Source organism: Sciurus vulgaris (assembly GCF_902686455.1).
Source record: "Sciurus vulgaris genome assembly, chromosome: 17".
NCBI lineage: Eukaryota > Metazoa > Chordata > Mammalia > Rodentia > Sciuridae > Sciurus > Sciurus vulgaris.
In genome coordinates, this window is record NC_136478.1 from 1,790,272 (window position 1) to 1,808,295 (window position 18,024).

General features: G+C 48.8%; 1 protein-coding gene and 1 pseudogene across 5 annotated transcripts in view; both read left to right on the forward strand.

The window, feature by feature from the left end:
• Positions 1-1,735: 1,735 nt before the first annotated feature.
• Positions 1,736-18,024, forward strand: part of KLHDC4 (kelch domain containing 4) — a 43,629-nt gene continuing 27,340 nt past the window's right edge. For 2 of the 4 annotated variants that reach the window (XM_079119622.1, XM_079119623.1), the window contains exons 1-4: positions 1,736-1,910; positions 11,168-11,259; positions 13,835-13,913; positions 15,218-15,316. In XM_079119622.1, the coding sequence (XP_078975748.1) occupies positions 1,812-1,910; positions 11,168-11,259; positions 13,835-13,913; positions 15,218-15,316 (369 nt within the window). In that variant the 5' untranslated portion in view covers positions 1,736-1,811. Of the gene's footprint in view, positions 1,911-11,167; positions 11,260-13,834; positions 13,914-15,217; positions 15,317-18,024 lie in introns of those variants that run through there. The other 2 variants (XM_079119625.1, XM_079119624.1) reach the window with 2 other exon arrangements.
• Positions 7,695-9,104, forward strand: LOC306647741 (magnesium transporter NIPA2-like; annotated as a pseudogene). Its single transcript has one exon. The product of its transcript is annotated as a magnesium transporter NIPA2-like (transcript).

An 18,024-nucleotide genomic window follows, 5' to 3' on the forward strand; every position in this document is an offset into this window, starting at 1 on the left:
ATGTTTGTTTCAATAGAACAAAATCTCCCTGAAGCTGGCAGCTGGTTCTTCTGTTTGGTGTTTCATGTGTCCTAGTACAATGTCCCACATGTTGTAGTATTTAATTAATGTTGTTAAATGACTGTCAGGTCAAAATCATGATCTCACTCAACAGTATGCAGAATCTCTTAAGGTTTATATATTGCTTTTGATGTTTCTATGCTTTGTTATTATTTCACTTGATTCTCCCAAGGCTTTTGTGTAGTATGGGCTGGTTTATTATTCTCATTTTCCATGTGGGAAATGTGTGAAGAACCACCTCATCTATACCACACCTGGGCGACTCTTCCGGTCTTGCTGATTATTGTGTGAAAGTAAAAAGTTGGTATCTGTCCTTCATTTAGTCTATTATTAATACACTTTCTTCTTCTGAATTTCTACTTGAAAGCAGCAGAGGGCGCCTGATTACACAAAAGATAGTCTAAAAGGGACATATTACATTTGAGAATTCATTAAATTGTCAAAAATGTGAATATCACAAAATTAGGCGCCTGTACTTAATCTTTTTACTATTTCAGGATTCTGATCTCACTTTAGATGTTCCATTCTATTCCTTTCTCAGTAATGAGAATTTCAACCTCATGCAAATTACCATATGTGTAATCCAAGAGTCTTCCCATTTAGCTTCAAGATTCTTTCAGATAATGAATGTACTAAACCCTCCATCTTCCAGGTCCTTCTAAATCTTGAAGAGGGACTACACTCTCCCTTTTGTAGCTATTACGAGGGGACCACTATAATGTATTGCAGACAGATGTGCTGTGACTTAAGGGTCAGTTTGCTTCAAGTGCATTGCCTTAAGGTGACCCAGTATTCTCAAAAAAGCGTGGAAGGCTTAGTTCTGTTCTTAAAGTCACGGAATTCCCCCCGTTCAATGGTGAGGGTTTAGTCTTTGGTAGTTCATTACAAATGATCATATCTGCGGGTTCAGGTCAGGTTTTGAGAAGTTCTCCAGCTCCATACTGAGTAGCTTCTAACTAGTTCTCTGCACTGACCCACCATCACTCATGTTCCACAAAAGTGCTGAAGGTCGTGGGAGATTTAATCCAGTTCTACTTTTCTTCCTATTGTTTCCCCCAAATTCATATTTTTCTTGAAGAACTGGGTTCATGGGCAATGACATGGGCAATGAATGACCCTTCCTTAGCGATTCTGTGTCAGGTAACCGACTGCATCCAAGGCTGAGTCCTTTGGCACCTCACCCGCAAGGTAAGAAACTGGATGATTTCCTGATCTGCGCTTTCCCTTTGGCAAGCGTCTGCGTGTCCTCGTCCCCGTTGTCCCCCTTCCTTGATTACAAGCCCAAAGAGGACATCTAGGTTTAACCAGCGCTTTCACTCTGCCCTTTCCAACCACCGCGCGCGCTCTCGCCCACGGCCATCTGCGGCGTCATCGGAGACACATCCTAGCGGGTTCCCAGCGCGGTGGGCTTTTCCGTTTCTCAGCCTCGACCGTCCGCCTAGCCCCAGGGCGACGCTGCCAGGGCCACCAGGACGTGCGGCAGCCGAGGCCCCGCAAGGGGAGGAGGGCAGTCAGCTCGAGGCCGCCAGTCCGCGCGACCGCGAGGAAACTTCCGGGAGGGACTCGGCTCCCCTGCGGACGGCCGCGCCCAGCCTCAGGCTGCGGCGGCAGCGCCGCGCCGGAAGCGCCGCGCCGGAAGCGCCCGGCCCGCCGGAAGTGACGCCATCTGCGCGCGCCAGACTTCCGCCCGGCCGCGCTCCCGGCCAGCCGCGCTCCTTCCCAGGCGTCAGGGTTTCCTCGGCCCCGGCGCGATGGGCAAGAAGGGCAAGAAGGAGAAGAAGGGCCGCGGCGCGGAGAAGACGGCCGCAAAGATGGAGAAGAAGGCGTCCAAGCGCTCGCGGAAGGAGGAGGTGAGCGGGCCGGCGCGCTGGGCACGGCCTGCGCGGGACTCGCCGCAGCCCCGCCGCCCCTCGAAGGGTAGCCGGGTTGACGGGCATGCTTTCCCTTGCCCGGCAGTGTCCCTCTTGCTCCGCCGCCCTGTTCCTTGCGAGGCAGGGTGGTGGCAAGAGGCTGGGGTTAGCGCGGGGGCCTGGGGTGAGCATCAGATGGCTTCTGCGAGCTGTGGGATCTGGGAGTGAGCCTCTCTTGGGCTCCTAAGAGGACAGACATTCCTGACAGCAGCCGGAGGAATGAGCGTGTAGCGGGATCACGGAACTGAAGACGCCGCTGGAAATGTAGGGTACCCAGCGCAGTCGATGGCGACCCACTGCCATATTTTCATTTTATCCCTCCGCTCACCCCAATACCTGTTGGTCGGTCAGTGCTGACTTTGGGGTAGAGTGTCGTGCTTTCTGTTGACCTCTGCTCAAGGGGAGGGGTGGTTGTCATGGCAGCGTGTGGTGCGTGTTTGTAGCATGCCAGGACTGTGCTGTCTGGGTTTTCATCCTCACAGCTTCCTGAGTTAGGTAGCACTGGCATTTCCACTGGACAGGAGGGAAGCCAGAGACAACAGGTCACACGCCCATGAAGTGGTGGGGAGCTGGAATTTGACCAGATATTCCCAATCCAGTCCAGAGCTCCTGGCCACTCTTTTGTGCTTTTCTTCCTAAGACACTCATCCCTCCATTTCCTCAACTGTCACATAATGCGCTGGTTTTTCCCTTTCAACTTGCGTTAGGCTTTAAGATCCTAAGGTTCCTGACCAGTTAGGTGCACAGGCTGTGCTAGTCTGATTTGCCGGTCTTCACCACCACTAGCTGGACAGCCTCAGAGGAGCAGGACCTGCTCCTAGGGTTGTGGCATAGTCAGTTCATCAGTGTGGTGTTTGAAAGCAGTGCTTGGCACTCAAAACTGTCATCTTTATACATCTTTATATCACCCAGTTTTGCTGGGACTTAGAATATGATACCAGCAGCTTCCACAAAGAGAGAGCTTGGCCTGGGACCTTGCACACTGTCTGGATTCATTCTCAAAACAAACCCTTGGGGTCACTGGTCAATTGATTAGGCCAGCCCCACAGAGGATAATCTCCCTGTCTTCAAGTTAGCTGTGCCATAAAATACCTCGTTATGGGAGTGATGTCCCATCAAATCACAGTCCTGGAGATCATTAGGGGGAGGCAGGGCGGTCTTGGAGGCAGCTGGGAATTCTGCCACAGAACCTATATGTCTGACCACCTGACTGATAGCTTGTCTCTGTCCTGGCCTCTGCCACCTCTCCAGCTCTCTCCCCAGGCTCACTGCTCCAGCCACACCACCTTTATTCTGGTGTCTCAAATGTGCCAAGTTCTTCCTGCTTTTGTTTTTTACCTCTACCCCAATCACATTCCTTGTGATTGGCTCTTTTCGTCTTATCTTTGCCTGGAGAGACTATCACTGACTAGACCACCTGTATCACCCAGACCCTGCTCCTTCCTGGTAATTATGAACCTCAGCCAAGGCTAAGAGGTGCTGCCCGAGAGTAGTAGGAGCAAGTGCCGCTACTGCACCAGTGTGTGCTGGTGAGGGTTCAGCATGCAGGCATGTGGTGGGGATGCTGGAGAACTGGTGAGGCATGGGAGATGCCCAGCCTGCCCTTCTCATGAGTGATGACACTACCCCTCCCAGCTGTACTCATTTCCCTGTGTCTGAGAAATCTGGACAAAGCCCAACTCCAACAGGAGACACAGTGGGACTCCTTTGTCCTTGTATGATTGGGTTAGCAACATGGATGGCCTTAGTCTGGGGGACTAAGTGCCAGCTGCATGCCAGGGATACTCCCTGTCCCACCCACTGCCTCTTTGCAGCCCATTCTTTCTTCCCTCCTCATCTTTCAGTAGTCCCTTCTCCATCCAGGTCTTCTGTAAAGTTCCATTTGTTCAATAAAACGTCTTAAGTATGGAATGCAGCGTATTTTGTTAGGGACATGGTGTTCCATGGATGGTTGCAGATGACTACCACATAGGAGCAGGATGGTGGGTGCTTACTTGGCCTGCTGGGGAGCATACAGATTGTTGGAGCTAATTGGATTCTAATTTGCCCATATCTAGGAAAGAGGAGGCTCAGCCCTCAGTCATATCTGAGGTCTTCTTGTGGACAAACTCCCTTTTCCACAAGAAGACAGACTTGAGAGTGGCCATGGTAGTATCACTTGTTAAAGAAAGCGGGAGGGCAGGGGTATTAACTGAGTCGTTCTTTGCCACAGAGATGGACAGATAAGCTGTGACTGAGTCGTAAATGAGTAGTTTAGTGTCTCAAATGGAGACAGGGCCCAACAGAGAGACGGGGCAGAGGTACTTTGGGTCTTGTCTCTCGGCCTGGCAGCAGACTCGGGCAGCTTGGTGAGCCACCCTCAGCCAGCGTCGTCTGCATCATTGAGGTCGGGTGCCCTGTGTGTGTTCTCATGTCTTCAGCACAGAGTAGCGTGCTTGAGTTGAGTGTCGTCACCATTCCCACCCCTGCAAGTCACCAACAAGACCGCTTGTTCAGAGAGTCAGCCTGACCTCGGCCTGTTGGAGCTGAGTCTCCCTAAATGGAAGCCCCAATATTGCCTGCAACCCCCAACTGCCTGCGTGCTTGCTCACCTGACTCAGTTTGACGTCCGTAGTCATCACTTCAACAGATCCCATTGCCATCCAGGTATGGTGGTGCACACCTATTACCCAGCTACTCAGGAGGCTAGGCATGGCCCCGAGTTTGAGGCCAGTCTGGGCAACTCAGTGAGACGTCTGAGGAACAGATAGAAAGGCTAGGGACGTTGCTCAGTGGTAGAGCTCTCCTGAGTACTACACACCTGGAGAAAAAGGATCCCAAAGGATCCCAGTGTCTGGTAGGACTTTGTGAGAGGAACATGGGGCGGGGCCTGCTGGACTGGGATTACCTAATGCAATTTTATGGTGACAGTGTGGCTGCCCAGATCTTTTTCCAGATTAGTTGTGGTGACCAGTGCCCTGCCTTCCATATTCCTGGGCTCTTGTTCCTTTCTGCAGGCAGGACTTCCCCTCCTCTCCTAATCTTGCAGGCATCTCTCCCCATTCACTGTCTTTACTTTCCCTTTCTCCTCCTCTCTGTTTTTCTTTCCTCCCTTTGTGTCTTCCTCTATTTTTCAGTCCCTGCTTAAGTCAGGCACAGGTGTGCAGAGACCTCTGTATACTGGGAGTTAGCATCCCCTGACACAGCTGGCTCTCGCCAGGGCTAGTCACCCTGGCAGCCACTAACTAGAAAACAGGCCTGGTCCGCTGAAGTAGTTGGCAGGCCCACGTGAAAGCCGGGGTTGAGTCCCTGGCATGTGGAAAGCAGGAGAGTTTGAGAACCTTTCCTTTTCTTTCTCGGGGGAGAGGAGTCCTATTTATTTTTCAAAACTGGGTGACAGCAAAAGTACTGGGTCCGCTCCATCATAAGAAACACTCTTGATGACCCACTCTTGTACATCCTTCCTCATCAAGGTTGAGTTCAGGGTCATCTGCCCCTTCTGCTCCTCTGATGCCTTCCCTGCCGTTGCTACCTCCTTAGTGGCACTGGTTCCCTCTTGCCCTACCACTCCACCCTGAGAGACCAGCCCTGACCTTTCCTGGGAGACTTTGTTCTGGGACAAAATTAGAACCAGCTATTGGGGTTTATCCTCTGAGGAAAGTATCTAATGGAGAAGGAAGTCTCACTAGAGTGTCTGTCCTTTTCCTAACAGATTTGGATTATGCAAGGAAAGATTCTAAGATGAATTTATAAAGCTAAGCTTGTCTTTCCCTTACTTGGCGAGATGTGATGGTAGTCCTGGCTCATTGCTGCTCTGCTGGTGAGGGACTGGAATAAGTGCTAAGGAATGGACGTGACTGATGGGTCCCCAGGTGGCAGTGTATGCAAGGCAGGCAGTGGTGCTGTCCCAGGTCAGGACACTGATGGCATTACAACTTTGCTGTCCATAGGGAGCTGATAGGGCACTCCGTCACCTGCTTGACTGAGGGCAGGAAAGGATGCATAGTTAAATCTGTGAATTATGACAGAGTCCAGCTGCATTCTTATACAGGCTGATAGAGAAGCTTTTAGAAAATATACTGAAATTGATCCTAACTTAGCAGAGGGAGAGACCCTGATATTCATGGCTTTAATCTCTCAACCAACCGCAGACATTAGGAGAAAAATTACAAAAATTAGAACATGGACATTAAACTCCTGTAGCTACTCTGGTTAATGAGGCCTTGAATGTATTTAATAATAGAGGGCAGAGGCAAACTGGGGTAAGTTATTGGCTAGAAAACCAAACCCCGAGCTTTCAGCTGCCCTATTACAGTCCCCTCGAAGTGACCCTAAGAAACAGCCCTGTCAGAAGTTTGGAAGTCACTGAAAGCCCCTGGGGCCTAGTCAGTGTGCTTACTGATAGCAGAAAGGCCACGGGCAACCTGGTTGTCCAGGTTGGGCTCAACTGTGTGTCAACCCAAGCTAGAGGCCTTGTTGGCACTGCTGGAAGATGACTGGCGGAGTGACAGGCCTGAGCGCCCATGTGGCTCCAGGAACTCTCTTAAGCTTCACATTGATCGTGCTCAGTGTGGCAGGTAGGAAAAGTAAGTTACCTGTCCACACTAGGGCTACCTCTTCTGTTCTGTTGACCTTTATCACACCTGAAATGTTCCATGATAGGAGATAGTAGACCTCAGATGAGACACTTCACTTTTCTTCTTACTTGCAACATGGCTCTTCAACTATCTCCCATTCCTTCTTTATGTTCCAGAATGTCCTATCCCTCTGTTAGGAAGGAACCTACTGACAATTAGGAGCAAGTGTCTCACTAACAGGAAGCCAGATTCAGGTAGAAGAGCCCTCAATGCCAGGCATTCCTTTGGGGTGGATTCTAGGTGATAGCTTGCTCAGTAGCAAGACCTGTATGTGAAGCAGGGGATAGAGACAGAGCAGAGGCTCCCACTGGGCCGCAGGCACCAGAGGGTGTTTTGACTAGGTAAAGATAGCTGGATTGTGCTTCTTTGGCCTCCCCGACTCAGAAATCCTTTCATATACTTCATATGTGAAAGACTGGGTTTAGCTTTAGGAGTTCTAACCCCCAAATTGGGTCAGGAGCCTATTCTCAAGACCAGTAGCCTATTCTCAGAACAGATCCAGTGATATCATCAGTACTGTAATCAGCCAGACCTCGAAGATGTCCTCTTGACAACTCTGAGGTTGAGTGGTTTGTAGATGGGAGTAGTTTTGTAGAAGGTCATGGAAATTACCACCCTGCAGGTGTTAGGACTCTCTGCTGAGAATTCCCTACACTTCCTGTGTGCGTTTCCCTGAACCCTGAGCCCACTTCTAGTTACCTCCTTGCCTCCACCATAGCTAGGCTCCCAAATACTAGTCCACAATGTCCTTTTTTTTTTTTTTTTTTTTTTTTTTTTTTTTTTTGGCACCAGGGATTGAACTCAGGGGCACTTAGCCACTGAACCACATCCCCAGCCCTATTTTTAATTTTATTTAGGGACAGGTTCTCACTGAGTTGCTTAGCATCTTGCTTTTGCTGAGGCTGGCTTTGAACTCGCCATCCTCCTGCCTCAGCCTCCCAAGCTGCTGGGATTATAGGTGTGTGCCACTGCGCCCAACCACAGTGTCTTCCTGCCTCACTTGTCATTAGTCAGCCAGCTCTTAATTGAACTCCTAACTGGTTACACTTTGACCTGCCTGCATCCTCCTATTAAGACAGTCCTGGCAAAATACTCCATTGCGCTCCTCGGCGGTGGCCCTCGGTCCCAGCCGCGGTGGGGCTGGAGGTCGTCCTGGGCTGAAGTACTCTGCCAGTAAAGTTTAAAACTTTAAATGGGAATAAAGGGTTGTATTTACGAGGAAATGAGAATGAATAAATCATCCCTGGTTTTCCAAAGAGAGACCATATTAAACTTACATATGTGAAGACTGCATCCCCTGCCTCAGTACCAGCAGTTTCTCTGTTCTGTGTTCAGTGTGATTCACAGGAGCTTCTTAGTGACAAACGAAATGAGCCCAGGGCGTGGAAAATATGATTTCTATATTGGTTTGGGATTGGCTATGACCTCCAGCATTTTCATAGGAAGGAGTTTCATTTTGAAAAAAAAGGCCTTCTGCGACTTGCCAGAAAAGGCTCCATGAGAGCAGGTCAAGGTGGCCATGCATATCTTAAAGAATGGTTGTGGTGGGCTGGACTGCTGTCAATGGGGGCAGGCGAGGCGGCCAACTTCGCTGCATATGCCTTGGCACCAGCCACACTAGTGACGCCACTGGGAGCTCTCAGCGTCCTTGTAAGTGCCATTCTGTCTTCATACTTTCTAAATGAAAGACTTAATCTTCATGGGAAAATTGGATGTTTGCTAAGCATTCTAGGGTCTACAGTTATGGTCATCCATGCTCCAAAGGAAGAGGAGATTGAGACCTTAAATGAAATGTCACACAAGTTAGGTGATCCAGGTTTTGTGGTATTTGCAACACTGTGGTCATTGAGTCCTTGATATTAATCTTTGTGGTAGGACCTCGCCATGGACAGACAATTATTCTTGTATACATAACAATCTGCTCTGTGATTGGAGCATTTTCAGTCTCCTGTGTGAAGGGCTTGGGCATCGCCATCAAAGAACTGTTGGCTGGAAAGCCCATGCTGCGGCATCCCCTGGCCTGGATTCTGCTGCTGAGCCTCATAGTCTCTGTGAGCACACAGATCAATTACCTAAACCGGGCCCTGGACATATTCAACACTTCCATCGTGACACCAATATATTATGTTTTCTTTACAACCTCAGTTTTAACTTGTTCAGCTATTCTTTTTAAGGAGTGGCAAGATATGCCTGCTGATGATATCATTGGGACTCTGAGTGGCTTCTTCACAATCATTGTGGGGATATTCTTGTTGCATGCCTTTAAAAACGTCAGCTTTAGTCTAGCAAGTCTGCCTGTGTCTTTTCGAAAAGATGATAAAGCAATGAATGGCAATCTCTGTACTATGTATGAAATTCTTAATAATAACAAAGAAAGCTTATCCTGTGGAATTGAACAACACACTGGTGAGAATATCTCCTGGAGAAATGGAAATCTGACGGCTTTTTAAAAAGAAAGATGCGATTTAAAGGTTAATTCATAATTATGTTATAAAGTGATTTTGAATATCAGAATCTGTCTGAAAAAGCATTGTCCTCAAATAATGCTCTCTAAAGACAATCTTTTTTAAGTTTTCACTAATTTGAACCAAGAAGTTACTTTTCTTATATTTAAACAATGTTAGCTCACTAAAACGGTCTCAGTATGTGGCCATTTTCTATTAACATTGTATTATTGTAGAGGTATTTTACATTTTGATTCTTTCTTCAAAATCTAAGTGCACTAATGACAAGTTTTAAGTCTATAAAAATGCTTTATTTTTTCATTGGTGATGAAGGTCTGAAATGTACATTTGTCATTCCCACTCCCATCAATCCCTGATCATATAAGGCTTTTGATTGTAAACAAGAACAAAACTATCCCAATACATTATCCTCTGATTTACCTTACCTATTAAAAAAAAAAAAAAAATACACCATTGCCTCATCTTAAACCCAGAAGGGTGGCTTTGGTTCTCCTGTTACTTGATTCCTTTGTGATTGGTGTGATCAGCCACCCACTTCTTGAAGCTTTGGATTTCCTTGGTTTCTGTGACATCAGTCTGATCCCTTGTTTTAACTTATTCAACAAACTTCCCTGCTTGGTGTTGTGCTGGTTGTCTGCGATGCAAAGATGTCAACCATGATCATTCAGGACTAAGAGGTTTGGGCAGATTTCTGAAAATTTTCTAACTTCTTGAGGTTGTTTTGCTGCCTCTTTGTTTCTCAGCCCTGTGTGGGAATGCTTTAAAGACACTGCTCAGAAAAATGGAGGTTCAGTAGGCCTGGCCTTGGAGACAACAGGGAGGGCAAAGAGAGGAGCTCCCAGGAAAGAAGAGCTAAGAGATTGAGGGGGCAACTGAGAGACAGAGGCAGCAGGAAAGACTCTGTTGCATCAGAGTAGCCTCAGGGCCATAACTTGGAAAAATCTCTGTGACTTCCTTGACCTCAAGAACAGTCTCTAGTGCATGCTCTGGACAGTACTATACCTCTGAGCTACACTCCCTGAGACTGAGACTGCTTTCAAAGTTACACTCCCTGAGACTGAGACTGCTTACAGCCTGAGACTGTTCCTTCTTTCAAAGATTGTGTTTCTCCTGAACATGTGAAACCATGACCCTGCAGGTTAAGGAGTCTGAGTGGAATTTGCTTGGATTTTAAGGGATTTATGTGACCCTCTTGAAGATGTCCCCTGAAGTGAGTAGATAGGAGTTTACAACCCCAGAGAGAATGCACACTTTGTAAACTAGATCATTGCTGTGTCAACTTCCTTGTGCTTAGTAGACTTTTCTTAAGTTGATGTTTATTTGACCTGTGCTAAGGAAAGGGGTGTGGGTGACTGTTGAGGCCCAGGGATCTGTGTGCGGAGGCCAGTGTTGTGTGGGGAGGAGGGGAGATGCTCTGGAAGTGTCTTAAGTGCTAGAAGGACATCTGATTTCTTCCAGCCCTGCAGAATGTGGGAACAGGGTGTGTAAGAGGGAGGAGTGGAGGCAGATCCCATGGCTCAGTGCCAACAAGGTGAGGGTGTGAGATGGAGAGGAGACCACAGGCAGCTTTCCAGATGACAGCTGCGCACCAGGCGTGGGGGCAGGGTGTACTTCATGCCTGCAGGGAGTGAGCGCCCCGCAGGGTGGGAAGACTGGCCTCCAGGTCTGCCCAGCTGTGCCAGTGCGTCAGCTTTAGGTCTGCTGCCAGAGCTGTCAGTAGAGCCTCTGAGCCCCTGTGCAGGCCCTGTCCCAACCTGATTCCAGTGCTCTTCTCCTGGAGCTCACGTTTTATCATGGGGGTGGAGGTGTGAACAGAACAGACAGGAGAAGGGAAAGACCAGGTGTTGCTGTCCTACAGGAGGCAGGCTTGGGGGTGCCCAGGCCTGAGTGCTGAAGTTCGGTGGACAGGTGTTCTGCCACTGAGCTGCGTCCCCAGCCCGGTGTATTTCCTGAATGTGTTCAGTCCTGTGTATTTCAGACTCAGGGAGAGCAGGTGAGGATTCCAGATGTGATAGACGAGTCTGATCCAAGTGACTGAGGAAGAAAACTGGATAGGCTTTTGGCTCCATGGCAGGTTCTAGAAAGAGTCTCATGTTGGCTGTTTGTGTGCCCCTAGGAAGACCTGGAAGCCCTGATAGCCCATTTCCAGACCCTGGATGCCAGGAAGACCCAGGTCACAGAGACGCCATGCTCCCCACCCTCTCCACGGTAAGCAGACAGGCTTCCCTGCCTTCTGGTTCTGTTTCCTTTTCTTCCCTAAGTTGGAAAATGACTTGACATGGATACCACATTCTTGTGAATGACTGAGCACTTGGGACATTTCCCATGAGCACTTGCTGTGGGTCACTTGCCTCTGCAGAGCTGGGGCTAGGCTGTCAGCTGTGCCCTGCAGGGGCCTGGTGGTAAGGCTCAGCATGGTTGCTTCTCTCAGAGTGGGTTTGAAGACCCTGTAGCTGGTGGCAACCATGGGTGAGTATTGTCCCCCAACTGTTCTTTGGCTCTGAAGGTGTTTTAAAAGTCCATGTGACATGGGTTTGTTCCCAATGCCTTTAAATTCTCACGTGAAGTTTATTAGACATATGTTGCCATTTTAAATGAACGTGTAAATGATGAAGGAAATCTCAAGTCTTTTGTAGGACTTCAAACACCGGTGGAAACAGCTGGAATGGGCTGAAATGAACAGGCATTGGGCCCCCTGCTTCCTCTGAGTTTCTGAGTGCTGATCATTTTCTGCTTCTGTTTGGGACCCTGTAATTCTCTGTCAGCTACTCAGAGCAGTCAGGTCACTGAGTGCATCAGGTTAGGAACCTAGGAATGCCCAGCACCCTCATGAGAAGACGGTGCAGCCTTCAGAGTAGGGAAACACGTCCCTGCCATGGGCACCTTGGCTTTTTTTTGTTGAGAAATACTTGCTTTAGTTCTCAGAATGAGATGAGCTTGCAGGCCCCACCTGGTGGTATGTCAGCCTGGGCCAGTGCTCAGGAACGGGGCTGTGCTGGCTGTCTTCGCCTTAGCAAGGTCAGCGGTGACTCTTGTGCCTGCATCCCCAGACCTGAGGGCCGGCGGGGGATGAAGCGAGCCCCGAGCAGAGTGCGGTGGTGGAGCAGCTCCAGGCACACAGCCTCTTGTTGTCTGGTTCATCCTGCCTGGGACTGGGTTTTATTTTTCCCTTTAGTTGGCATGTTATGTTTGGTAGATGGGCATTTTCATTTGGATTGTTGAAGCAGATTGAATGTCTTAAAGCTTTGTGTGTGTACCGGCACTCCTGAGGGAAGCCACTTGGAACACGGATTATTATTTGATGGTGTTTTAGAATTTTTGTAAAGAAAAAACTTGCCCCAAAAGTCAGGCTTAACGCCAAGATATATAAAGTGCTGGCTGTCCCTGTGCCCGCTGCGTTGGAACGTGCAGTGAAATGAAGACCTCGTTGGGGAGCCTTCGTAACTTCTGCCCTCCCTCCTCTGGGTTGTCATTAGAAACCCTAGACAGTTACCAGTTCTTAAGGGTGCGTGGCCCTGAGTGTGGCCCAGGTGTGGCCTAGGGCTGTAAGGAAGCTGCTCTCACTGGGGTGTCTGTGCCTCTCACTGCCTGAGCCCGGGTGGTGCCTGGGTAAAGTGGAGGCCTTGCTGCTGCTTTCTGCTTTGGGCCTTGTGCAGATTCTTAGTGTTGGGTACTTTTCCACAGAAAAGTAGGAGATGTTAAGAGAAAAAAAATTCGGGGTAGGGGAAATTTGAGAAGTACTGCTCTTTTCTAAAAACGTTTTATTATGGTTGTGTGTATAACACAATTTGCCATTTTAACTGTTTCCTTCAATTCCGTGGCATTGCTTACCTTTGCAGTACCATGCAGCCGTGGGCTCAGCCAAGTTCCCACTCCTGCCTTTACTCAGTACAGCGATGGCTCCCGTGGGGCGGTCACTCCCTGTCCTGCTTGCTTTGTCTCCTGGACTGTGGAGCTGTGTCCAGATGTTGGCGCCATGTGGTGTTGGCGTTGGGGCCTGGCCTCACCCACTCTGTGCTGGTGAACACTTGTGAGCAGTGCTGTGGTGAACACGGCCACAGGTGGCTGTTGATTCACACTGTAATTCTGGATTTAGCTTCCAAGGGACTGCCAGACTATTTTCCTGCAGCTGCACTGTTTTAATGCTGGTTTCTTTACTGTGAAATTTTCTAGACTGTGGAATGCTTCTGTGCATAATAAATCCCCAAGAGAAAAATAGAGGTTTCAGGTTTCCAGAGCTGCTTGAACTTGAGACCTGCTTTCCCTTTGAGAAGCAGCTTTTGGAGTAGTGTGGGCCCACCTGGGGGCTCCAGTGCAGAAAAGGTTCTGAGAGCCCGGCCTCAGCCTTGGTTGGCCTCGTGCTCACTGCCCCTTCTGCTTTCTGCTGAAGTAGGCAGTGTGTGTATAATTTCCCCCATGGTATTATTTTGTCCTGCATGTACAGGAAGTAGAGTTACTGACATTATCTTGGCAGAAGACCCCTGGGATCCACTGGGCTTGCGGGGCAGTTTCGATTGTGCTTTAAGGGGCTAGGCCCCTAAAACAGGGCAGGGTTGGCAGAGACAACATGTCAGGCCTCTGGACTTCTGCCTGCCTGCTTTGTGTTTTCAACCGGTTCTGAGTGAGGCAGCCCAGACAAGGGCTCTTCAGGTGTGTGAATCTGCATCTGGCCAATGGTCCCAGGATGGCCCCTGTGCCTGCTGTCCCTGGTGAGGCATGCTGATGGAAGAAGCGTGGCCTCAGCATGGCTGAGGTGCTCATCTGTGCATTCTGTCTCTTGCAGGTTAAATGCCTCCCTCTCCGCTCACCCTGAGAAAGATGAGCTAATCCTTTTCGGAGGTGAATATTTCAATGGCCAAAAAGTAAAGTATATATTTTTTCTTTTCCTCTCAACCTTTTCTGGGTCATTTGAAGTGCAGTTAATTGATATAAACATCACTTTTACTTTCCTGTCTTACATCCCACTTCCTGAGTGTCAGGCCTGGTGCATCCATGACAGTCACCAGGGCCAGCCAGGGACTGAGTGACTGCAGGCAGAGTTCTGCAGGGTGCTCGTCTCTGACCTGCAGAGTTCACCCCCAGCACTGCCTGCAGAGGCAGACCTGCCTGCTGCTGTGGTGCTTGACTGGACTGCTCTTCCTTATGGCAGTTTTTCACATTCCCATCCTTCACCATTGGTTTCCAGCCCTGGGAATGGATCCCAAGGGCTTGCTCATGCCAGGCAAGCTCTCTACCCCTGAGCTGTATTTCCAGCCTTCAAGGTTGTTCTGAATAAAAAATAGTGCTAATAAGTCGTGGGGCTTTTATTTTTGAGTAGGCCAGAAAGCCTCATGCACGAAGCAGAAAGTGTGAGCCCGCTTCCTCTGGCCTGTGAGGAGCTCCATGAGCCTGACTTCATTCATGCATTTCTTAGCCTTCTCTTCCTTTTCAGACATTCAAAAACTAGATTTGAGCTGAATGTAGTGCCACACGCCTGTAATTCCAGTGACTGGGGAGGCTAAGGCAGAAGGATCTCAAGTTTTAAGGCCAGCATCAGCAACTTAGATCCTATCTCAAAAAAAAGGACTGGGGATGTAGCTCAGTGGTAGAGCCCTGGATTCAATCCCTAGTGCCTCAAATCAGTCAATCCATCTCCAAAAAGCTAGGCTTGGTTTTGGAGAGTGAGGGTCTGGTTGATCAATCAAGGTGGCACTCGGCACCTCAGAGGAGTTGGGCCATGGGCATTCAGCCTCTGTCTGCAGCGACCTCTGGGAAGGAGCACCTACATAGCCATTCTGTGTTTCACTTTCAGAGCCATGACATAAGATGACAACACTCTGTTATAAAAAGGGCTGTGCTTTAGATGGTTTGCCCCACTGTGGGCAGATGTAAGTGTTCTGGGCACACTTAAGGCAGGCTAGTTCAGCTGTGATATGTGGTTGGTTGAGTGTGTCAAATGCCTTTTCAGCTTAGAGTGATAAGCAAGCTAACCTATACCAAGTTTGGGACACCTGTCCTGTCGTCCCTGCAGATCTCAGGACCAGAGCACTGCCTGCCTGCTTTGGTCTGCAGTCTGTTGCTGTAGGAGACAGGCTTTCTGGGGAATTCTCACAGCATCCTGACCACATTCTGTCACTTTCCTGGGAGCATGTCATTCATGATACTGAGGTTCCTTTTCTTCCCACAGACTCTTCTGTACAACGAGCTGTATGTCTACAATATCAAAAAGGACACCTGGACTAAAGTTGATATCCCCAGTCCACCTCCAAGGCGCTGTGCTCACCAGGTAATTGCTACTGACCATCCTCCTTTCTCCCTCTGCAGGCTGGAGCCAAGGGTAGGCCCTTGCAGAGTCTGTGGAGAGCAGGCAGCCTCATGCTGATCATCTGGGCTCTGCTATTTCTAATCTGGACTCTTCATTAGGTTCTTTGTGCTCGTAGTTCTTCACCTGTGAGAAGGGGAGGGGACACGTGCTTCCCAGGTGGGGTGAGATCATATTAACAACTCGTGTCTGGCCTGGCACATAATAGGCTAGTAAAAGGCTTGCTTCCCTTCTGAGTGAGGAACCCCGCAGGCCTAGGATCTGAACTTGTGTTGAAGAGGAGGGGATGGGGTATGCAGGAAAAAGGCACATGGAGGAAGGAAAGTAATCATATTAGAATGAAGTGAGCCATGGCGAGATGCAGTGTGGAGCCAGCTTGTGGTTGGCCTGTTTCTGCCCTGTGCCTCTTGGGGAAGGAGTTCCTGGCTCCGGTGTTCTGGGCTCCATGGGATGTGGGTCTCTCCTTGGTCCTCACCACAGCTTTGCCCTGAGAATAGTGGGACTCACTTGCTGCCCTGTAGGAAGGCAGGGAGCGTGTGTTAGGCACAGCGCTTCTGCCTGGGCTGTCCGTCAGCGGGCAGCGTGCAGTGAGTCTGAGAACTGCAGGAATGAGAGTTGGTGTCCTTGGTCACTTGCTGTGGCCCCAGTGACTACCTGACCAGAACACACTTGGAGTGGGATGTGTTTTCCCACAAAGAAGACATTTTCAAAGATTCCAGATGCTGAGAGACATCAAGACTTCTATGGGCCTAGCATACGGATGAGCAGTGGTGGTTTATGGGGAAGAGTTAACAGATACACACTTTTATGAAATAAGCACAGTCACTGTGTCCACCCAAGCCACAGAAAGTTGTTGCTAAGCAACGACTCCTGAGCAGGCCTTGTAGGACTCCTCTGTGTCCATACTAAAGAGACATACAGAGTGGCCTTTATCTGGTAGGCCCTATTCTGGGTGCTGGGATGTGGCCATAAGCCTGGCTCTTTCTAGCTGTGTGCCTGTTCCTTGCCCTGTCTGTTCCCGAGGTTGTTGGGTGTGGATGGGGCTTGGCTATGCCTCAGCGGAATCTAAGACTGGCAGTAGAACTTGTTCACAGCATGCTGTTTTATGTTGAAGTCCATTGATTGCTGCTTCTGGCCTTTGGGAAGAGGGTTGTAAACTTCAGGTTTTTAGTTTATTCCAGTTAAAACCACAAGTAAGCACAGCCTCACAGGATGAGGAGGAAGTGGGTGCTGGCAGAGATGACCTTGCTCTGTGCCTCGAGTCCTTGGGGCAGGCGCCAGGCACTTGGTCCCGTGGCAGTGTTTTGCCTCCATTGGACCTGGGGAGTGAAGGTGGTTAGTCACCTTAAACAGAGCTTCAGAAACGTCATATGTGTGCGCTACGTATACATCTTGAAGGTGATGCTGTTTAAGACACTCTATTTCTAAACAGGTAATAAACGACCACACACGGATGGCTGGGGGAGTAGCCTCTTTATCAGCAAGCCGGACACTGCCGTGAAGTATAGATGGTGGTGGGGGAGCTACCTGCAGCCCATTCCAGCCAAGGACGCCTGGTCTCTCCGGAGGGTGGCCAAATTTGTCCTGAGGGCTGCATGATAGTCCTAGTCCATAACCTCAGTGGTCTCTAAAAAGAAAATGCTGGTCTTTACCTGGGAGGGATGTGACAGAAAGCAGTTTTGTGAGAGCACTTTTATAGTGAACTCTAATACTTCCTTCTTGACCCTGAACCTGTTATGTTTTAAGATAAATTTCTTCCTCTTAATATCTTTTGTCTAATGATTGGTTTTTCTTATACCTCAGCATGCTTCAGAGTACTGCATGCTCGTGATTAGATTTGTTTTAACTGACAGTGGCCTTGTTGGGTCCTTGTTGGGTCCTTTCTGCCAGACAGTGGTTCATTCTGTTTGCTTAATAGTTTCAAAATGGAGAGAACATTGAACTTGTCCTAGATTGAAAGCCAGGGCCTCACACATACTAGGCAAGTGTTCCACCACTGAGCCACCTCCCCAGCCTTGAAATGTTTGGGTTTGAATGATTAGCTCCTGTTGTTAGTGCCTTAGTTAACCATTTCATTCTTCTGTTTTTCCTTACCCAAATAGTTTTTTCCCCATGTTTTTCTTGTTTAGTGACTGACTTAAATCTGTATAATGGTCTTTACCCCTAGGTAGTTGGTTCAAGATATTTGAACAGGCCAGATTATTTGAAATAACTAGAATTTCAGTGTGTATCTTGCTGAAGGAGAGTGAACTGTGTGTTTTGACAGTAGCATGACTTCTTCAGTGTCCTTCTTGACACGTGCATTCAGACTGATTTCTGTGGGAAATCTGGGCAGTTTGGCTCAAGCGTCCTTGGTGGTTCTGGAAGACAAAGTGCTCACCGTATATGCAGTGTGCATGCTTCTTTTGTGGAAGAGAGGGAGGAGAGCCATCTTCCTCAAGTCTTTTGGTGTGACAAGTAGAGATTTTGTTTTATCGTGCATTTCCTTAAGAAGTTAAAACATAATTTGGCAGGAAGTACAGATTTATTTTGTCATGGTTTATTTTTAGTGTGCACGTGGTAAGGGTCTCTCTCTGCAGGAGTCTCTTTTGATGTGAATGGCAAGTGGGCTTTGGTCTCATGTTGCAAGCTCAGCTTGTTTAACTCAGGTTTTCTGATTGTGCTGCTGGCTG